At 49.4% G+C, this 21,411-nt stretch overlaps 1 protein-coding gene across 7 annotated transcripts in view; it reads left to right on the plus strand.

The window, feature by feature from the left end:
* Positions 1-14,190, plus strand: part of Rbm20 (RNA binding motif protein 20) — a 185,470-nt gene extending 171,280 nt beyond the window's left edge. For 6 of the 7 annotated variants that reach the window (XM_077799023.1, XM_026389175.2, XM_026389171.2 and 3 more), the window contains 3 exons: positions 273-407; positions 7,046-7,167; positions 11,119-14,190. In XM_077799023.1, coding sequence (XP_077655149.1) covers positions 273-407; positions 7,046-7,167; positions 11,119-11,229 — 368 coding nt within the window. In that variant the 3' untranslated portion in view covers positions 11,230-14,190. The remainder of the gene's footprint in view (positions 1-272; positions 408-7,045; positions 7,168-11,118) is intronic. The other variant, XM_026389172.2, reaches the window with a different exon arrangement.
* Positions 14,191-21,411: the final 7,221 nt, after the last annotated feature.

The following is a 21,411-nucleotide window of genomic DNA, read 5'->3' on the forward strand; positions in this document are numbered from 1 at the left end:
ATCATCCCAGCTGAAGGCCTCAGCAGCCCATCCCCCTAGGACGAGCCTGAAGACTTGCCAAGCAGTCCTGTGTGTGGAGTTCTTCTGGCGGTGAAAACGCTCTTAATTATAGCGCTTTGGTTCTAATTAGCAGTCATCAGCCCAGCCTCATGTGATTAAGCAGTCAAAGGGACAATTCCCAATCACACAGTTGCAAGGGACAGAATTACAGGGACTCTCTGAGGCATGCTGGGTTTCATTCGTTTTTTTTTGGCTTGGCTCATGTTTTGCAGAAAACCCCAGGTATGTGGAAGTGAAATCGCGAGACCTGAGATCACCAGACTACTCTGAGGTGGAGCTGAAAGAGCCCCTGCTCCTGCCTTCTTGGGAGCCGGAGGATGTGTTCAGTGAACTCAGCATTCCTCTGGGTAGGTGAAATGCAGTCTTTCCTGAAATCCGACTCCAGGAAGTGACAGTTCCCTGTTTACTACACCCCCCCACACACACACACACACAGGGCTTTCTGTCATTTTGTCCTTGCCGGATTTTTTTTTTTTTTAATGTCTGATGCCACAGCCCAGATGGGTAAAATGCTCCTTTAAGGTCTCTTGCAATTTCAGATGCCCGCAGTAGACCAGATACTCCACGGGACCAGGCCTGGACAGCACTGTTCTCCCTGTCAGAGAATGCTCTATTCTTGACCTCCAGAAAGGCTAAATCCAGCCCCTGTTCAGGCAGGGAATAGAGGCCCAGCGGCCTCCACATAATCAACAGAAATGAAACTCCTCTGCGGCTATCTTCTCCTTGTCCCTGACCTTCCCAGAACACTGCTACAGTTTTTCTCTTTGAAGGACCAGCCTGTCTGAGGCATTCAGTGACGCTGACTAGACTGTGACTGGGGCAGAGTAGATGGTTGATAAAGGAGCTTTGAACACAAAGAGGCCTAGGTCCCTGTCCTTCCTGTTCCATTGACGGGTGACGGTGTGCCTTCAGACAAGTCATACCCTCCCGAGCCTGAGTTTTCTCACCTGTAACATGGAATCGGACCTGATCAGTGATTTTTCAAGGGTGGAAATGGGGACAGGGCAGGAGGAAGTGTGATAGTACCACCTAGGACACTTTTTTTAAAAGGGAGAATTAGGCAGCGTCTCAGGATAAGAGGAACGGGACTTTTAAAAAGTTCCCTGGGCCGAGCATGGTGGGGGTGCACACTGGTAATCCTGGTAACTTGGGAGGCGAAGGCAGGAGGATCATAAGTTGGAGTCCAGCCTCTAAAACTTAGCAAGAAGCTGTCTCAAAATAATCAATAAAAAGGGCTGGGGACTCTGTGGTAGAGTGCCCCTGGGTTCAATCCACAGCAGGGAGAAAAAAATAAAGAGGAAAGAAAGAAAAAGAAAGTTCCCTGAGTTCCCTGATGCCACCATGACTCACTCCAGCCTCATCATCTTGGAGTCTTTGCATGGACTCTGGCAGGCTGGAAGGCAACACACGGAGGAACAGCAGTTCTTGGAGGAAGAGCTTGGGAAGATGTCAGTGGGAAAGCATCACAAGGAAGCTCCATGAGCCAATGGCACCCGTGACCACAGGGCCCCACTCGGGGAGGGCTCATCTGGGTGGGGGCTCACCCCTTCCATCCAAGTTTCTCCTTTTTTTTTTTTTTCTTCTCCTTTAAAAAGAAACAAAAGAGCTTTCACTGATTCTTTCTGCCAAGTGTACTGTACACTCGTGAAGAATTAGATTTTTCTTTTTTCTTTTTTTTTTTTTTAAGGGATTAATTTGTAGCACAGCATCTCCCAAGGCAGAAACTAAAAAAAAAAAAAAAGAAAGAAAGAAAGAAATGAATCACGATGCTGCTAGATATTTTAAACTTGGACAAACCATTGCCAAGCCTGCCTCTCAGAGGCCACAGTCCACTCAGCCATTCAGTCAGTCCACTCTGGACACCCCGACACTGTACCGGGCACTGTGGGGCAACCCACCGAGGGTGTACCCCAAGTCTTATGTCATCCAAGAACTTGAAATTCAATTGACACAAGCAAAAATTTAAAGGTAAATTCTGCTACCTTGTAGTTCATCTTTGTATTATTGTGTTTCATTATAGAAATTGTGAAAGATTATTGAAACACCTTCAAACATTGAGAACCACATGAAGTCAGTGTTCAAGGCCTTAGCTCATCTCCCCAGCCTCTCCCCAGCCTGCAGGCAGCCACTGTCAGGCCCACGGAGAGTTTTTCTCGCACCAAAATAGGATCATGCTATTCACATCATGTTCCATGATTTGCTGTCTTCACTGAACAGTGGGTCTCAGAGATCTCTGTTTCAGGACACAGAGAACACATGCTTTTTAACGGCTGCAAATGTTCCATCTTAAAAACCTGTGCCACAAATTAATTGATTCTTTCCTCCACTGATGACTGTTTAGGTTGTCTTCCATGTTTTTTTTTTTTCTTTTCATGATGAAAGCCTGTCATCGCTGTTTTTATTGTCGTTGCTCACCCTATAGACAGCTTTCCAATCCTTGGCATGTACTGTTTCTCTTAAACTGTTCACAACACCCGTGAGGCAGGTGATGTCTTTATCCCTACTTTACAGTTCAGGAACCTGGGATGCAGACTCACAAAACTAACAATTGGCAAAGACTGGAGTCAGGATTCAAATTCTAGAACCACGTTCTCACTCCGTCCCTGTTGCCCTCCAGATGTGCTTGTTCGGTCACCTTTGAATGGCTGCCAGCACTGCTGTGGGACTGGGTGCTAGCAGCGGGCAGGGAGCTGTGGGCCAGCTGTATTTGCATTTAAAATTTTTGTAATTGTTACAAAATTGCACTTCAAAAAGATGATATCAGTTTTCACTCACCTTGAAGGAGAGTTCCTATTCCCCACCTCTTTGCCGACTTTGGTGTTTTTAGCTTGCAATCTTGGCCAGCCTGTTACAAGGAAAATGATATCCCATTTTTAAAAATTGTTATATTGAGGTATAATTGACATACAATGGAGTGCACATATTTAAAGGTACAGTGTGATGGGTTTTGACACGTATATGTACCTGTGAGACCATCATCACAATCAAGGTACTGGACATGTTCATCACCCCCAAACTTCCTGAGATTCCCTGTAATCCCTCCCTCCCCCACCTCAATCCCTAGGCAGCTACTGATCTGCTTTCTGACACTAAATATTTGTTTGCATTTTCTAGAATTTTATATAAAGGAAACCCTATAGTATATAAATTGTGGGTTTGCCCAACTGCTTTTATTTCCCCTAATAGGAAGATACATCTGTGGGGAGGAGCGTATTGATAGTTTGTTTCTTTTTGTTGTTGAGGAAAACTGCCTTCCGGATGTGGATACATCACATTCTGTTGATTCATTTACTTAGTTTGGGTTGTTTTTCGCTTTAGACAGATTGTCTTCAGTTAGCTTAGAGGCCCCATAGCTCATTAGAACCGACATGATTCTATTTTTCTGTGATTAAGAGGTGAGAAAACTGAAGTCTGGAGACTTTCTCAAGTTCATACAGCAAGTTCAACTTCAAACTCAGGATGTCTGCTCTCTGACCACCCTGCCTTCCTGTCCTCCAAAGGGGCAAGTGTTATCTCTAACATAGAGGTTCGGAATCATTTCAGGCAACAACAGTGCAGTGTTCAAAAGGCAGTTTCTGTGCAGAAGTTAAGAGCACAGACTGTGGTGTCTGGTTCCCAGGGTTCAGATCCTGCCTCTACCACCTAATGGCTGAGTGACAAAGAGTAACTCATTTCACCTCCGCTTGGGTTTCTTCCCCTATAAATCACAGTAATAGAAACCTGCCACGTAGAGTTATTTTGAGGACTGAAGGAACAGATCCGCGTGAGGGCTTGGTGCCTGCCAGTAGGAGGTACTTACTAAGGGTTATCTATTGTGACTGTTTATTCATGAAATAGTCTTTGAGACCTACTATGCTTCCTACCTACTGGGGTTGTGAACCCTTTGCCCTCCAAGACTGGTCCCTGCTTGCAGAGAGATTTCCAGGGAGGTGACATCATTTTCAGATTTTGTCTCTGAGAAGAGTAAGGAGGTAAAATGAGGGGTGCCAAGGACTAGGCACCCCACTGGGAGGAAAGGGAGGTCAGACCCATTGCCAGACGCTGGGGCAGGCGTGGCTGGGGCGGGAGCTGCTCATGTGATTGAGGCTGGCTCTGTGTGACCCCAGGCAGCCGGAGCCTGCCAAGGCCTGCTCTTCCCAGGACCCAGCAGCACTGCGGATAAAGAGTGAGCTTCCCCTCCCTGCACACCAGGCTTCGCTAGGATGGCAGAGTCATAATTACCCTGCCAGGAGCTATTATTAGAAGGCAAAGGCAGCTTTAATGATCGTACTTAACAGAGGCTGAAAACTGGGAGGACCGAGTGACTCCAGAGCATGTTGGGGCCACAGCCGTGTTTCTGGGGTGCTGGCCACTCCGTGATCCCACATTCTAGAGGCCCCTTGAAGCAGTGGTATGGCCACATGGTGCCTGCATTATTCCCACTTAATCTGAGTGGACCACCAGTCTTTGGGGGATTCTCCCACCCTAGCTTCTCTTTCCCTGTCCTTAGACTGTGATCCAACTCACTGGGCGGGGCCAGAGAAGAAAGTTGATACAAACTGTAGATCCAGTTCTCTAGGTGGCTTTGGGGAAGGGTGGGGGCAGGCAAGAGGGCCAGTAATTAGGCACTTGGCTTGTGTGAAGAAATATTTAACATGTGTTTCCAAACGAATACAGGAAAACTGACAGGTGCTTCCCATGGCATCATATGTGGTCTGATTATTCCTATTTTACAGATAAGGAAACCAAGCCCAGAGAGGTTAACTAATGTGCCCAAGGTCACACAGCGTAGGTAAAAGAGCTAGGCTTATCTGACTCTAAATGCCATATTTTCTCCACTGTACTGTGGTTTCTTCCAAGTCTCCCCTCGCCCGCCTTTTGGCAACGGAAGCCTTTGTGGAAGTGAAATCTCACCCAGAACCCCATAGATGATAGCTGCGCAGCTCAGATTGCAAGGCACAGCAGCTGCCAGCTCAGTTCTTGCTTCAGGCTCTGTGGGGACTCCTGAGGCAGCTGCACCCCTTCTGGGGGTCCCAAGACAGGGACTGAGAGGCTTGGCCAGGGCCTGTAGTGGAAACTCCAGGGCTCTGTTCCAGGCCACCCTGTTGGCCTACAGGGTCTAGTGTGGGACAGAGGAGGGGACTGATCAAAGCCCTCTGTCCACGGATTGTGTGGGCCCCGAGGAGCAGCCAGCCCAAGACTGTTGTAGGTGGCCCTGGGGGAAGGAGGTGGGCCTTGCCTAAAGCTCTTCCCCAGCAGCAGCAGGACCTTATTTGTGGGGTGGAGGGGACAACTGGCCCAGGAAAGGCCACATGTCCATCTTCTGCAGTCAGGGGTTGGGGGAAGGAGAAGGGGAAGGACATTCAGCCCCCTCTGGGCAGCTGGACCTGAGGGACACCTGCTCACTACTGCTGTGGACTCGGAGGGCCCTGCTGGCCAGCTCCGTGGCCGTGAGAGAAAACCCAGGGCCCAAACCACAGCGCAGTCATGGTCAAGGCAGGCCGCGGGCAGCCAGGGGCCTCCTGGGTTCTCTCCCTCTCTCCTCTTCTCTGTCAGGGCTGTCCCTTAGCACTAATAAGTGGCTCTACTGAGAAGGGAAAGTTCTAATTACGAGTCCAGGCTGCTTCTCTAGGACAGGGTCTCCTAGGCACTTAGCTCAGAGGAGGAAAGTGAGGGGGGGGGGCTGGGGTTGTGGTCAGGAGTAGACTCAGGGCCCTCATCAGTGGGAGCTTGTCCTGTCCCTCCCTGTAAGGAGAAGCTGAGTTCCTCTCTCCTTCTGCCCAGCGAGCCTGATCTCTTGGCTCTGCCTACCTTAGCACACGTAGAGCATGTCCCCAACCCCCAGGTGGGACCCGAGGGCCTGAGCCTGAGCCCCTGGGGTCCTGCTTGTCACAGTCCTTACACCTGCTGTCTTGATGGAGCTTCTGCAGCACAGGGCACAGGGCATGTATTCTTTGGACCCTGATTTTCAGGAGAGGAAACTGGGCCCCGGGTTCAGCTAACTTGTCCCAGTTTTCATAGACTCTTGGCCTCTGGCCTGGCCCCTCTCAGACCTGGGCTCACTCCATTCCCCTGTCCAAGTCTTCAAGAGGGAAGCCATGACCTCCCACACACCTTCACAGAAGCTGGACTAGCCACCGTTGCTTCAAAAATGAATCCTTTGACTGTGACCCTGTCACTTCACGATGGTTGGGGTGTGTGAGTGTGTGTGTGGGGGGTGTCTTTTGTATCAAAAAGCCTCCCAGAATTCCAGGACTTATATTTTTAAAAATCACAAAGGAAATGCTGTTAACTGATGGATCAGATGTAAAGATGGGAGGAAGGTGGTAAAATGTGTAAGATACACTTGTCGGCGAAAAAGGGAGGATGCAGGATTGCAGGTAGGGTATGATTAAAACTGCAAAAAAGAAAGAAAGAAAGTAAGTAAGTAAAAGGCTCTACGTGGAGATAAATCACACGAAAGGAAACTGGGTTGGAGTGATTTGGGGTGATCTGTTTTTCCCTTCACTTTTAATTATTTAAGCATTTTTCTTTAATGAACATGTTTCTGAAATAAACAAAATTGAGAGAATTTTTTTTTTTCAGAATCCTGGTCACAATAGCTTCAGAGAAGGGTATATATAGTGTGGCGAAATGAAATCCCAAAGCAATGAAACATCAGAAATGCCCTTCCTCTATCTTTCCCTGAAAGCAAGTTGGTGTAGGAGAGTCTGCCTGGCCTCCCAGAGGCAAGATGCAGAGCATGTGATTGCTGAGCCCTCGCCACCTCAGGTGGGGCACAGCCCTTACCTCCACAGCCACCGTGAAGGAAGCAGGGGCTGGCCTCTTTGTGACTGTTTTGCAAATGAGGCCACTGAGGTAAGGCTTGGAGAAGCCAGGGAACCAGCCAAAGTCAACACCAAGTGAGGTGGAGCTCTGTGCTCTGGGTTCCTCTGGTGGCTGACCGGACCACGGGGCCTCCCACCACTTTCCTAACACCTGCCTGTTCCTCCCCATCCTCCCTCAGGTGTGGAGTTTGTGGTTCCCAGGACGGGATTTTATTGCAAGCTGTGTGGGCTGTTCTACACAAGCGAGGAGGCGGCGAAGGTGAGCCACTGTCGCAGCGCTGTCCACTACAGGAACTTACAGGTAACCAGCAGCCTTCCTTGCTCAGCACTCTCTGGGATTCCCCATTCTCTGCGCTCAGGCCAGGCTTCCAGAGTCTCCGGCCTCGCTTGCCTCTGACTGTCGCTCCCACCCACGAGGCAAACCCAAGGCGCAGAGACTTTCGTTCCCCAGGCAGGCCCTTCAGGTCTGCTTCCGTGAGTTTCTATGTCCTCCTCCCATGTGGATCACCCCTGACTATACCAGGCCACGCCACCCGGTGGCTCCCAGAGCATCCGTCTCACCTTTAGTACTTACATCTTTCGTTTGGGCCTGCTTTTTAAATATCTGCCTCCCCTGCTAGACAGAATAGCTTGAGTCTCCTGGCCCAAGGCTGGGGCTGACCTCTTCCCACCAGACCCGGTGGTTCTAGCTACACCTGGACTGACCATAAGGTGTCCTAAAATCAATGAACTCTGGTGGTATGTTTCTGTTTCTCTTCCGCTGTGCAGGTAGCCCTCTTTGCTAGAATGAAAAACATGATTGTGTTCCAGTTAATGTTCATCCAGAGAGCCAGTAATTATTACAGGCAGATTATGTACCTGACACTGGAGATACAGCCACAAAAACAGAAAAATCCCTGTCCTCAAGGGGCTTCCGTTTTAGTGTAGGAGACAAACAACAAATTAAAATAAATATGGATATAGTATATGAAAAGATTACATATGAAAATATACTATATACCATATTTCATCCAATTTCATCTGCCATCATTTGTGAGACACTGTTTGTGTTTATGTGTGTGGTACTAGGAGTTGAACACAGGGCCTCGAGCATACCAAGCACACACTTTACCCTTGAGCTACATCCTCAGCCCCAAGACACCACTTTTTGATATCAACTAGAAAAAGCTATACTTTGAATTCAACAGTAAGACTCCATCAACTGTAAAAGGCATGGTGATTTCAGAGATGTTAACGTATTTTTAAAAATCAATGAACCGTGGTAGTGTGTTCTATAATGTAGACCTACCTAATATAGATTATGTTTGAATGGGGATTTCATGATTAATTTCTGGTGCAGGCTAGGTTTTAGCAACTGAACAGACAGGTATGAACATCTCAAGGAACTTTCCATTTTTACTATAAGCAGCAAGTTGTGGTTGACTCTACAAGCTCAGCTCAAAAAGTCCCCATAGTATCTGTGCCCTAATTCCAAGCCCCATAGCATCTGCACCCTAATTCCAAACCAAGCATTACTATTTCAGTTACATTGTTAGAGTGGCTTATCTGGTTGTACTTCACCAGGGATGAGAACAGGAATTTCCTGGACAATATTTTTGAAGTACATGTACTAGGTCAGATATTGAGTAGAGTTGAGGGCAGGGAATGGACAGGAATATATAATTTGAGAAATTTCCCCAGACAATTGGAATATGCATCCTGTGTTAAGAAACTCAGCTGGGCATGGTGATGCATGCCTGTAATCCCAGAAAATCAGGAGCCTGAGGCAGGAGGATCGAAAGTTAGAGGCCAGTCTCAGCCACTTAGACCCTCAGCAACTTAGCAAGACCCTGTCTCAAAATTAAGAAAAAAAAAAAAAAGGACTAGGGATGTAGTTCAGGTAAAGTGCCCTTGGGTTCAATCCCTAGTACCAAAAAATAAAAAGATTTAAAAAAAAAAAAAAAAACCTCAGATGTGGGTTGACTCTCATTTTATAACAAGGATACAGGCTCATAGAGAAGCCTATGATTTGTCAAAGGCCAGGCAGATAGTAAGTAACTGGGCCTAGATTGCCTGATTCTTAGTCACTTTCCTCTTTTTACTGTATTAACTGGGCTTGCAAATAGAGACATGTAACTTCACGGCCTGAGTCAGCATTTGTAAATCACTATCGTTGGCTGTGCCCAAACTCAGGCCACTTAAGCCTCTTGATTTCCCTCTGGAGAGCAGAGCAGCTGCTCTGACCAAGGCAGCCACAGGTCCCACCTCTCCTGGGAGGTAGGGGGATAAAGCCTGAGTTGGCCAGAGAAGGGGGTTCACACTGGGATCCACAGAGCCAACTGAGGACAGTCATCCAGTCTGAAGATATCACTGCCCTCTTCCCAACACAATGAGACCTGTGAAATGGCAGGGCTGGAAGGGTCCTGGAGATCATCTGGTCCTGGTTTTCCCAAACCTTAGTCTGTGTCCCAGCTGGCATCTTTAAAAAGTGCATCTCCTTGGACCTCCCTGCCACCTGCCTTCTCATTGCCTCTAGGCTGGGCTCAAGAATTTGCATTTTAAACAATCTTTCCAGCAAGTTCTGATACCTTCATGGGAGAATCTCTTATTTTATCCTGCATTCCCAGACACCAAGCAGTTTGAGGTCATTGTCATTCGGAGAGTTCAGATTTGCCAGGGCCTATTTTTGTTTTGTTTTTGTTTTATTGTTTTGCTTTTGTTGTTTGTTTTGTTTTGTTTGCAGGGCAGTAGACCATGCTGTGTTCTGGGCCTCTGTGCCAAACCCCAGGCAGACTCCCCTCCCTTAGCTAGCCAGAACCACTCCTGTGGTCCCCAGCCACCCGGTGCAGACATTGGCTAAGCCCCTCCTGCAGACCAACCACAGTTCAGGTTTCCTTGGAGCATCTGTCAGGAGCTGGAAGCCTCCACCGGAGTCCTCCCGGGTAGGGTTTCTGTCAGTGGCCTTTATAGAATGTCTCTGTGCGTACAGCTCCACCTGACCCACTTCAAACTACACGTGTGAATAGTGAAGAATTCAGACCCAAGCAGCAGGTGCTGGCTGACACCTAAGTCAGGCAACTTGTAAAGTTAACACCCATCAGGAGGCCTTGAGGTAGGGCGGATCACGCTTGGAGCAGAGAGCAGGGGGAAGGAGTCTCCATGCCCTCAGAGGCACCCCTGCTATGCCCCACTCCTGGCACTGAGAGAATCCACTCAGAGGGATGTGGAACGGCAGGTGGAGGCTGCCCTCGACAGAAAGTGGACATGGGCGTGGCTCCAGGACCTGTAGAGGAGGAGGCCCATACTCATTGCACTCCATTGGCCACCTCCCCTTCCTGGCTGAAGCAGAGGAGAAACCAGGCTCCCCAGCAGCAACCAGGCCCACAGACACCTGCAGTGGCCTCTGTCCCTGTCAGGCTGCACCACCTCCAAAAGCCACAGTCTCATCCCAGGGGGAGGGGTGAGGAAAAACTATCACTTCCACTTAACAGATTAGGAACCTGAGGCTGAGAGAAGATGAGGGACTTCCCCAAATCATTAGCACCCCTAATGAGAAAGATTGATATTCCCGAGCCCTCACTCTGTGCCTGGCACCATGCCAAATGCTTTGTGTTGCCTCTCATGGACTTCCCAGCAGTCCTGCGCCAGGTCCCCACTGTTACCTTCACTTCACACATGTCAGGGATATTCAGTCACTTGCCTGCTGAGAGCCAGGATTTGAACGTAGGTCACCAGATGGCAGAGCCTTTAACATTTAACCTCTGTGCTGGACCAACCCTTTCTGACCCCTAGTCTAGAGCTCTTTCCAAAGTCCTTGTTGTGCCCTGACATAGTCAGAGGACCCAGCTGGGGTCCCAGGCCTCTCCTAGTCCTGTGTCTCTGCATGGACTCCAGAACCAGCAAACCCAGCTGGTTCTTGGTGCTTGGCCAGAGCATTAGCTGTGAGCACTTTGTGAGCCATGGAGGCAACCCCCAGCCGCAGAGCAGACAGGCCCATTTCAATCCGTCATGGACCTCCAGGAGTGTGTGTAACCAGGCAGGTAGAAAGAGCTTGGCGCCAGATCAGGGTGGCAGTGGTTTGTATCTATACTCTATACTTTTTCCACGAGAGATTCATATTGTTTGTAAACTAACATAACAGGGTCCTGTAGCCCCACAAGTAACAGGAGAGGGTGGTCCACCCACTGGGCCCAGGCACGCCCCTTCCTCTCCTCCCTCCTCAGGTCACCACTGACATCTCCCTGCCTCTTTTGCCCCTCTTTCCTCATCACAGAAATACTTGTCGCAGTTGGCAGAGGAGGGCCTGAAGGAGACAGAGGAGGCAGGCAGCCCCAGGCCTGAGGACAGCGGAATCGTGCCGCACTTTGAAAGGAAGAGGCTCTGATGTTGCTGCTGCTGCTGCTGCTGCTGCTGCTGCTGCTGCTGCTGGAAGGTAGAAGAGGAGGCCTGCAGAGGCTGGGCCTCCCGGACAGGACTAAAGCAGAGAGGAAGAAAAACCAGGCAGTGCATGCTGCCTGAGACTCATTAAAAACCCCTAAAGTGTCTCCATGAGCCAAGGCATCCTCAACTCTCCCCCTCTGGACCCCAGTTTCTCTCTCACAATCGTTCAATTTGCATTTCTCTCTTCCTCTTGCTCCCTCCTCCATCTCCTTCCTCCTGTGCCAAGAATCATTTCCTTTTCATAAAATCCAACTTCTCAGGGATTTTCAGAGTGTTTAAATTCTTGATAGGATATAACAGGTCAGGCCAGACTGAGTCATGCAAGGAAGAGGTTTAATGGAAACCCTGGGTCAGGAGAGTTCTTTCTGGGAATCTGCAGCAGGAGTCTCAGCCTGGCATCTCTATGTCCTTTGGGTGCCCTGTGTGGGGGAGCCCAGGCCTGAGAGGAGCCACTAGAGAGAATCAGTTGACAGCAGCAGAGAGTGGCTTCATTAACTGCTCCTTTTGGCTGAACCCCACTTTTTTGAAAAGTCCCTATTATAAATAGCTCTTTCTCCTCGCAGTTATTCTAGAAACCCACCAGATTGAAATGCCTTAAAGTAAAATCAGCTTGATTTTATGAAGATAAGAGCCCTGCATGGTTGAAGCTCTGACAAATTCTGAAGTTATATCCTACCTCTCAATTTCAGAGATTGTCAGGATTTGTTCTATTCTGGACAGTGATTCTGGTATAGATTCATTTTTCACTAAAAAACGAGGACAGGAGTGTCTTTTCCCTCCAGCTGGAACAGCAAACTGATGTGGGCTCTGGTTGAACGCTGGCCTCTGCCATGCGGCATTGGCAGGAGAGATGCCAAAACCAGGAACCGGCATCTGTCCTTGACTCACCCTGGGTGCCTGCCCTCAGGGGGTCCAGGGACCTCACAAGTGGGGAGGTTTTAAAATGGTCCCTCTGTGGCGGGGAGCTAAGAGAAGGCCACAGGACTGAAGAGTGGCTTGAGGTTTGCCAGGTATTTGTAGGTGGGTCCTTTCCAGCTGGGCAGAAGATGGAGTGCTGCTCCGGGCTGACCAGATGTGCAGACTCGGATGTCAAAACGTTACGAAGAACAGAAGAGCCCTTATTCCCAATGGGGTCAGTGCCAATGGCCCCAGATGGGATGCAGGGTCTCAGCCTGATATTCCAGTGGAAGGATTTAGGACAAATTGCTGGAAGAAATGAGGCTCTGCTAAGGCTATGGATGGAACCCGGGAAGAAGAGAGCCAGTGCCCTTTCCAGGAGATGAGTTGCACCTCCACGGCTTAGTGCCCTAGGAGGGGACAAGAAAGATGGATGTCTGTCCCCTGGGAGCTTCCTGTTATTTCTGTTCCTCCATGTGGGCAGGTAGACTGCGCAGGGATTATGTGGGGTTTATTTCCCCCTTATTCTGCACCTTCTGTCTTCTGCACTAATGCAAGAAAGGTGGAAAGATGATCTAGTTCAACGCTGACATGTGATCAAGGAGGAAACCAAGGTACGGAAGAAACAAATGTAGAAATGGAAGCCAATCACAGGTAAACCTTGAGGCACGTAGTCCCTGAGTGAAGAGAGAAGAGTGAAGGCACTTACCAGAGGAAAAGAGGCCAGTTTGGACAGGAGTGGTGAGGAGAGGTTGGAAGAAGCAAGAAACCAGAGCCCAGCAGCAGGCCTAGGAGGCCTCAGGAAGGTTGGCATCTCAAATCGAAAAGACCCCGAAGGCTGTGGCTCAGCCCAGACTGTACCCCTGGCTCACCCCACAGGTTTTAATCCAGCATTCTGAACACCAGCCATTTCTCAGAAAACTGTTGATCCTGTGTGTCTTTATTTATTCCCACTGAAGAGGATTCTGGGAGCAGCAGTTTGGCCCCTTCACTGAATCTTGCTGGGAAGAGCCTACCTCCTCCATCACAGGCTAGAGCTGAGCATTGTTATTAGAGGAACTGGATGCTTTATCCCCAGAAAGCAGGAGCAGACCTCATTAAATCCCCTGGCCCTCCACCCCTGCAGTATCCCTGTGGAAATCCCTGTGGTAGGTCCCCATACAATGCAATGGCTCCCTTTGTGGTAGACTGACCTTTATATTGGAAAGTTGGGGACAATCCCTGAGAGAGAGAGAGAGAGAGAGAGAGAGAGAGAGAGAGAGAGAGAGAGAGAGAGGAGAGTCTGTCTCTGCATTCAATTAGAACCTTCAGTTTAAAATCATCTGAGATCCTGTACTTGTATGTGTGTATACACACACACACACACACACACACATACACACGTATTTATTTCTATTTATTTTTATACAGTTCCATTGGGATGGCCCGTCACAGACCCTATAATTTGCACTTTTTATTCCTATGTATGTCACATACAATGCAGTATATGAAAGGCAGCCAGGAAAATAATGATTTCTTTTGTAAAGCATTTCTTCAGTGTTTTTGTCAACCATTTTAAAGTGTCTCCCCAAAAGGGTGGCTCAAAAGAGGTTGCTACCTTGAGCAACAGATTCATTTGTGCCCTGGGTTAATACAACCGAAGACCTGGGTCATTATCTTTTCACTGTTAACACCTGGAATAAAATGCATTCAGAGAATACTCCCAAAGGATTTGGTGAACTTGATGTTGGTGTGAGCAGCAGCTGTTAATATCAGGGTTTCCCATTCTTGGACAGTCCGAGGTAGTGATCTATTAGATTATACTTGAACTGGACCAGAGTTTGTTTTGTGAGTTGATGAGAAAAAATGAAAAACACTCGTTAATTTAAGTTTGAACTTGTAAAGTACTGAAATTTGTTGAGTGTCTTATAAATTATCACCATTTTTCCTGATTTGTATAACTGACTGCAACGTGTTTGTTTTTACAAAAGGGGGAAAAGATTTTTAATAAAGAGAATTTGAAAGCTTATGTGAGTGGCCATATGTCATGCAGGGGTCCTTCAGCATTTGGCTGTGGATAGCTTACTCAGCTCAAAGGTTGGGATCTGGTCCCTCTCTGATTCATGAATATTTAAAGTCTTGAACAAAAAGAACAAACAGCTTCCATTTAGACTTCTGGTTAGGAAACCAGAGAGAATAAGAGATTCTCAGGGGCGAGGCTCTAGGGAATGAGCCTGAAGAAGCGAGAGGCTGCTGTCCCTTTTAGAGCTCAGGCGAACAATCTATTGGCCTCTTACACACCCCTAGCTTTGCTCCCCAGTGCACCCCAGCCTTCCGGTGACTGAACCCAGATGTCCTGCACAATAATCAGGCCATCTCTGGTAGTTTCATGCACCATGAAAATGAAGATCTCATGGCCAGTTCTGTAGTGGACATAGCAGGCCAAACAGAGGCCATATCCAGCCACTGTTAGCCCCGTGACTTTCTAAGGCCTACTTCCTTAAGTGCATAAAAGGCAATGACATTACTCCCCTCCAAGGTTAGATAGTTAGTGTGAGAGCATTTGATACCCTGTAAAGCACCAAATCTCATCTGCCTTTGCAACCTGTGCTCTGTACATCAACCCTCCACATTTCAGGAGTTCTTAAGTTCTTTCTCAACCATTTCATTTCTCTCTCTCTCTCTCTCTCTCTCTCTCTCTCTCTCTCGGTACCAGGGATTGAACTCAGGGGCACTCAACCACTGAGCCACATCCCCAGCCCTATTTTGTATTTTATTTAGAGACAGGGTCTCACTGAGTTGCTTAGCACCTTGCTTTTGCTGAGGCTGGCTTTAAACTCATGATCCTCCTGCCTTAGCCTCTCAAGCCACTAGGATTATAGGCATGCACCACCGTGCCCAGCTCAACCATTTCTTTCAGCAAAATAAGGCCAATCTGATGGGCTCCGTTGGCTAGTCCTTCAAATGACCTAGATCCTTCTCTAGGCCTTTCCCTGAGTGCCCCCGAGTTCCTAGGAAGGGGCTGGGCAGATGGACCCAGAGGGCAGAGTGGGGCTTACTGTAATTGTTGAGAGCAGATTGCTGACCTGAAGAAAGTTCCTGTTGAACCTGTTGCTCCACCCCCACCCCTGCCTCATCTCCACCCCATGGCCACCATCCTCTGGCAGAGCTCATCCCTCCAGTTCTCAGCCAAAGAAGCATTCTTCCCTGCAGCTGCTGTCTGTCCCTTAGCTGGCAGAAGTAGGGAATGGGCCTAGAGCTCACTCTGCTGCCCTAAGTTTGGGCTCCAGGATGCCCCCAGTGCCTCATTGCAGCCTGTTTGTTTTTCTAGGTGGCACAATTCTGGAGAGCACCAGCCACACTGGACTCTAGCAATAATGGCCACTGGAGTTGAGCAGTGTGGAGGCCCTGCCTGCACCCCTCCCGAGTTGAAGTCGTTCCCCATCCCTGGGTGTTCCTATCTGCTCTTTGATCCTGTGGGCCCTACAGCGTGGTTCTGAGCCAGTCCCCTGGGGTGAAGCCCTGATACAACCCCCCTCCCTGTTTCCACAACTCCCCCCAGAAGTCAGCTCCAGACTGCCCCTGCCTCTGTCATGGCCTAGACACTGGAATTGCTGCTTACCGTGCCCCACTAGGTCAGGCCACTTGAATACAAACCTTGGCCCTATCTGGCTCGAGACCTGTTACTTTTCAAATAATAATAGCAAATATAGAGTCTCCTCCTAGGTAGTGGTAGGAATCTGGACTCATGCTTTAGAATCACCTGGGAGATGTGCTAGAAATACAGATTCCTAGCCCTCTTCTGTGAAGATTCTGGTCATGGGAAGGGCCCAGATGTGTGCATTTTAGCAGGGCTTTGGGGTGATTCAGTGCAGGTAGAGTTCTCTGATCACACTGTGAACAATGCTACCCTAGATGTCAAGTGGGGATTTCCCCAGAAGCTCCTAGAATAGAAGGGGCATTTATTTTACTGGTTGAGGGGTGCAGGAGACCATATGAATGGAGACCATTCAAGGTTGAGGGAATTCTAGTATAAAAAAGGCTGATACAGTGGGTATAGGGGTAGAAAAAGGAGATCAGCCAGCCTTTGGCAGATGGAGATGGTGGGAGCTGGCAGAGAAGGAGGGGATGGTCATGAGACTGGGTTTGGAGCACGTGGCAGTATGTTTTTAGTTATTGCACTTAAGAAAAGCCAGTCTTCAGTGCACCCTTTGTCTGTGTTAATTACTGAAAGCATGGAGGTCCTTAGGAAGACTCCTGGAGATCTGATGGGATCTCTGCTTCTGCAGACAGAGAGAACTGCTCAGAGCCTACAATCCTCTGGGGAGACTGCAATGACAGGAAACAGTAGCATGGCCAGATCCATGTCACTGCATCACGGGACCTTAAGTTTCACTTGCATTTTTCTTTCCTGCCATCCATGAGCTACTGTGAGGACCAGCATTAGCCCTGCTGATTGGGCCCGTCCATGTACCATACCCAGTGTGTACTCTGCAGGGACAGTCTCCCTTGAGCTCTTGGCAATGCCAAGAGGCAGGTGCTGCTATTCTTCCCATTTCATAGCAGGGGAAATTGAGGCTCAGAGAGAGACGGAGTGGTTTGCAAAGGGTCAGACAGGCCATCAGCAGCAGAGTTGGATTCAAACCCAAGTCTATGCCCAGAGCAGTAATGCATGCCTATAATCTTAACAGCTCAGGAGGCTGAGGCAGGAGGATCACAAATTCAAGGCTGTCCTTGGCAATTTAGTGAGATCCTATCCCCAAATAAAGCATATTAAAACAAGGTGGGGGGCTAGGGATATAACTCAGTGGTAGAACACCCTTGGGTTTAACTCCCAGTACAGCAAAGAAAAACGAAAAACCCAGGTGTACTCAACAACTCAAACCATGCTGTCCACCACTATTCTCACCTGCCTGTCTAGGCCAGGGGCTTTCCTTTGTTCCTGCATCTCCCAACAGCCACTAACCTCTGGGTGTACCAAGAGCATCCTAATTTAGCTATACTTCAAAGAACCTGTGACAGACATCATACTTATTAAATTCTAGAAACTGATCTCCCCAATACCTTCTCTCCCAAGAAAGTAGATGGAGAAAGCCCTTCAACCACAAGAAAAATAAGAAAAAATACCAAAGGGGAACAAAGAAACACTGTTCCTTCTTACTCTTTTACTCTTACTCTGGAGATTATGCCTGGGGAGCAGGGTACCTGGGGAAAAGAGGAAGGAGGGACCCCAGGGACTGCTCAACTTCCTCCTGCTTCAGGTAGGGGAAAAAAGGAAAGCACTCTGATGTCTGCTCTCTGAGGATTTGGGGGTAGAGGGGTGTGATCAAAAGGGGATTTCCCAAAAACCCCAGAATGCCAGCTAGTAGTTTTCACTTTTGACCTTCCTGTGTGAAATTTGATTGTTTTTTTTTTTTTTTTTTTACCTGCCATCTCTTCCTTACAAGGAAATGAGATGATAAAGCAGATTAAGCTAACAGAAAACTTTTAGATAAGACTGGAAGAAGTTTGGAGGTGGCAAGTATGTCATCTCCATGGGCTGATAGAATAGTGACAAGTAGGTACCCGATGTGAGCTTCCTGGAGCCAAGGCAAAAAGAGGAAGCCTGCCCTCTCTCGTGGCTCTCTTGTTAGAATGAAGTAGCATTCCAGTTTATCTGAGGAGATTGTTCTTCCCGACTCCATGTTCTAGAAGAATTTTGTGGGATGGTATACGATATGGGCAGAGGCACTGAGACACTAACGATTTGAAAGAATCCTTAGGCAGCTGACAATCCAACTTTGGAGAAAAGCACAGTGGAGATGCCTGGCGGGGAGGGGAGGGAATTGGGATGGTTCCTTGTCTGTGGGAGGAGGTGGCTGATGTCAGGGTAACACCTCTCAGTGTCCAAAGCCCATCTGAGAGTCTATACCGAGTTTGTGTGCTTGCTTGTTTTGTTCTCAACCCCCTTTTCAAATCTCTCCTGTTGATTGACTAAACTTCTAGGAACCAATGTCCTTAGAACGAGGGCGAGGCTACTGCATCCCCCCACCCGGGACTGCCCTATCCTGCCATACCAGAGAGCTCAGTTAGGGGAGAGGGTGCAAGGGGAAGGGACCCTGCCTACCTATGTCCTGGGGAAAAAAATTCTCTAGCATTTACTCTTGGGTCCCCTCCCCGCCATACCCCCGCTGCGAAGGATGACAGCAGCCAAGAGGGAACCTAGCCTGTCTGAGAAGTTCTGCCTCCCCCAGGCCAGCCTGGGAACTGCCTCTCACACCTGGCTGATAAGGTGTGGCAGGGGGAGGAGATACGCAGAGGGCACCCCTGTTTTCCCACGAGGCCTCTCCTCCTTTCTGTCTGCGAGCCTAGGAAGGAGAGGGCTTTCTGGCTTACTACGCATAGGTCACTGCAGGCAATCAGGACCCTGGAGTTCCTGGGACAAACGTACCATGAACTCTCTCTGGCGCAGGGGCAATATCTACCTCCAGCCACCTCAGTCTTCCCATCTGCACATTCCATAAGTGCTCTGTGCTTGCCTGAGGTTATTGGAGCTGAAGAAAGACAGCAGAGGAGACTCACTGTCCATCACAAGTAGGGCTGGGACGGTCACTACCCTGAGCTCTCTATAATCCCAGTAATATGGGCCGCAGTGTGTGGGGAACATGGTCCTTGTGACCATCCTCCCACCCTCAACTGGAGTCTGCCATCAGGAGCACTCAAATGGCTCTGTGGAGCAGGCTTAGTCGGGGGCTGCTCTCTCCATCTCGGCCTCATATGCCTTAGGTTGGCTGTCAGCACCCCGATCTCCACTCCCCTCCCTGCCAGCCTCTGTCTGTGGCTCAGCTCTGCTCATGTTTCCTGGTCCCCAAACAGGCCCTTTCTCAGTTCCTTGGTTTTGCATGTGGGTTTCCCACTGCTTGGAATGTCCTTCCCCTTTCTCACTACTTGGAAACTATGACTTAGTGTTCTATAATGCTACCTTCTTTATGAAGCCTTCCTTGACCTTCTGTGGCCTCCTCCAGTTGTTCCTGCTCTCTGCCGTGTCCTGGGGCCCTCTGTACCCCTTCCATGGACATGCGCACAGAGGCTCCTATTTTATAGCTCTTATCATGTTGCCTTATGGTCTGTTTACAGGTTTGCCTCATTCAGCAGTCACTGAGTCCACAAGGGCAGGGAGTGTGTCCTGCTTCACTGTGCTCACCACAGGGCCAGGAGCAGTGAATGTTAGTTGAAGAACTGAACAGTCCCCTCACCCATCCTTGGGACTGGCTGGAGTAACAGGATCCTGAGTCCCAGGTCTCCGCCCAGTCACCAGGTACCATGAGGACTGACCCAGCTGGTGGGTTGCAGGAGCTGGAGTAGTCCAGGGAGCAGGGCCACCCCACTACCTCCTGTCTTGCCCCTGCCTATCTCTCCCTCCCCATGTCCCCCCAACCCAGTGTTGGAAGTTGGCTCATTCATTTGGCTTCAAACTCAGCCTTTTAATAGTTAGATTCTTCTGCAGCCACAGAGCTGGGCTTCCCCTGTAGGCCTCATCTCTCTGTACCCCCAGAGGCATTCCTTCCCCAAGCCAGTCTGTCCTCACTCGGCATCCCCACCTAGCCAGGCCCACCCAGTTCTCCAGGACCTTCCCAGGCAGAGCTGGGAACAAAGTAGGTTTATGACAGTTGTGTCAACACTGGGTGGATGGCCTTGGTTCACCCTGCACCTTGGAAACCACACCTGCCTCCCTGATGCCCACACAGACCCAGGGGCTGCAGGAAGGCTCCTGGAATCCTCTTCTAGAATCTAGAAGGCACTGGGGAGGGAAGAGGGGATTGGACCACTAAGTGGATGAGCCCTGGAAGAGAGAGACCTTGGTCAAGATTGATTGGTCTGGCCAGGTGATTAATAATTAAATCTGACCTATTCCCAGCATCACACAGCCTGCAGCCAGAGATCAGCAGAGAGCAGAGGCCAAAAAGGAGCCTCCAAAGCTCAGAAGGGCCCAGATTTGAAAGCCAAAAGGGAAATAGGACTCTAAGATTCAGGGCCTTCTCCCCCTCTACCTTAGCTCTACAAATACTCCCAAAGAAAGCCTTTCCCCATTTTTCCCAGAGGTTCTGATCTCTGAGCTGCCTTGGATGGTTTCTATGGTGCAGCCAGAGTTGGCGGGTCTGCTCTGGGTTAGGATTTGCAGATCAGACAGGACTTCTGCAGCACCTGGGTTGACGCAGGATTCCCTTCTGAGCTGCTGAGCACAGCCACACCCTTTCTTTATACTCACACCACCCAGCATCTAGCAGAAGGGCAGGGCACACTCAGTGTGCCTTATACTGGATTCTTTCCTGATGCTGGCACAGGAACTACGTTCACCTTAGAGTGGTGGGAGCTGGTCAGCCAGGCTGTAGCCCACTCACATCATCAGGGCCTCCAAAGTTCTCCTAAAGGTCCTTCTCCAGTCACAAGACCCCTGAGATCCCAGCTGGCCCCTGGACACCTTGGAAGTTGAGGACCCAAACTCCAGGGTGCAGCTAGGTGACAGATTGGGGCTCCCTCTCTTCCCTCCTCTACAGACTCCTCCTCTCGGCTTTTCCCTTATCTTTTCACATCCTGGGGAAGCATGATCTCCCCAGAGGCCACATTCCTGCCTTCTTTCCCTCCTTCCAGCTCCAAGTGCCCCTAGAGTTACAAGGCTTCTTCCTCCAGGGGAGGCCACTCTTTCACATGTTGTCTGCCTTTTGTGACTAGATTTATTTGGGGGAGTAGGGATAGAGTGAGGCTCAGCCCCTCTGGTGCCCTGGCCTCAAGCCAGCCAAGCTAACAAGGCCCTTCTGCTCTGGGACAAGACCACCCCCCTCCTCCAAGCTCTGGGCAGCCATTTTTTCGCATTTGGGCCAGCCTGGCCAGAGCATAGGAGTCAGGTTTCCATCCTGCCTCTTCCTCTGATTTGCTGGGAAACCCGATGCTGCCACCTCCCTCTCGGTTTTCTGGGCATCTTCATCTCTGGAAAAGAGGCAATCATCCTGGCCCTGCCTTCCTCCCTTCTGGTGTGATATGAGGGAGCAGAGAAAGGCTGTGGCCTATTGTTTAAGCACATGCACGTGCACGTGTGTTTGTGCCCATGGGCATGTGTGCGAGTGTGCACGCGTGCATGGAGAGGAGCCGTCACAGTTGGAGATTTTATCTTGTGAGCCTTCTCGGGATGTCCCTCATAGATAACACTCCCTGTCCATCTGGGCCTTGCTGCAGAGGGTGCCTCCACCTCCAGCTTCCTGTTATCCTCGCT

The sequence above is a fragment of the Urocitellus parryii genome, chromosome 5 (genome assembly GCF_045843805.1).
Source record: "Urocitellus parryii isolate mUroPar1 chromosome 5, mUroPar1.hap1, whole genome shotgun sequence".
Lineage (NCBI taxonomy): Eukaryota > Metazoa > Chordata > Mammalia > Rodentia > Sciuridae > Urocitellus > Urocitellus parryii.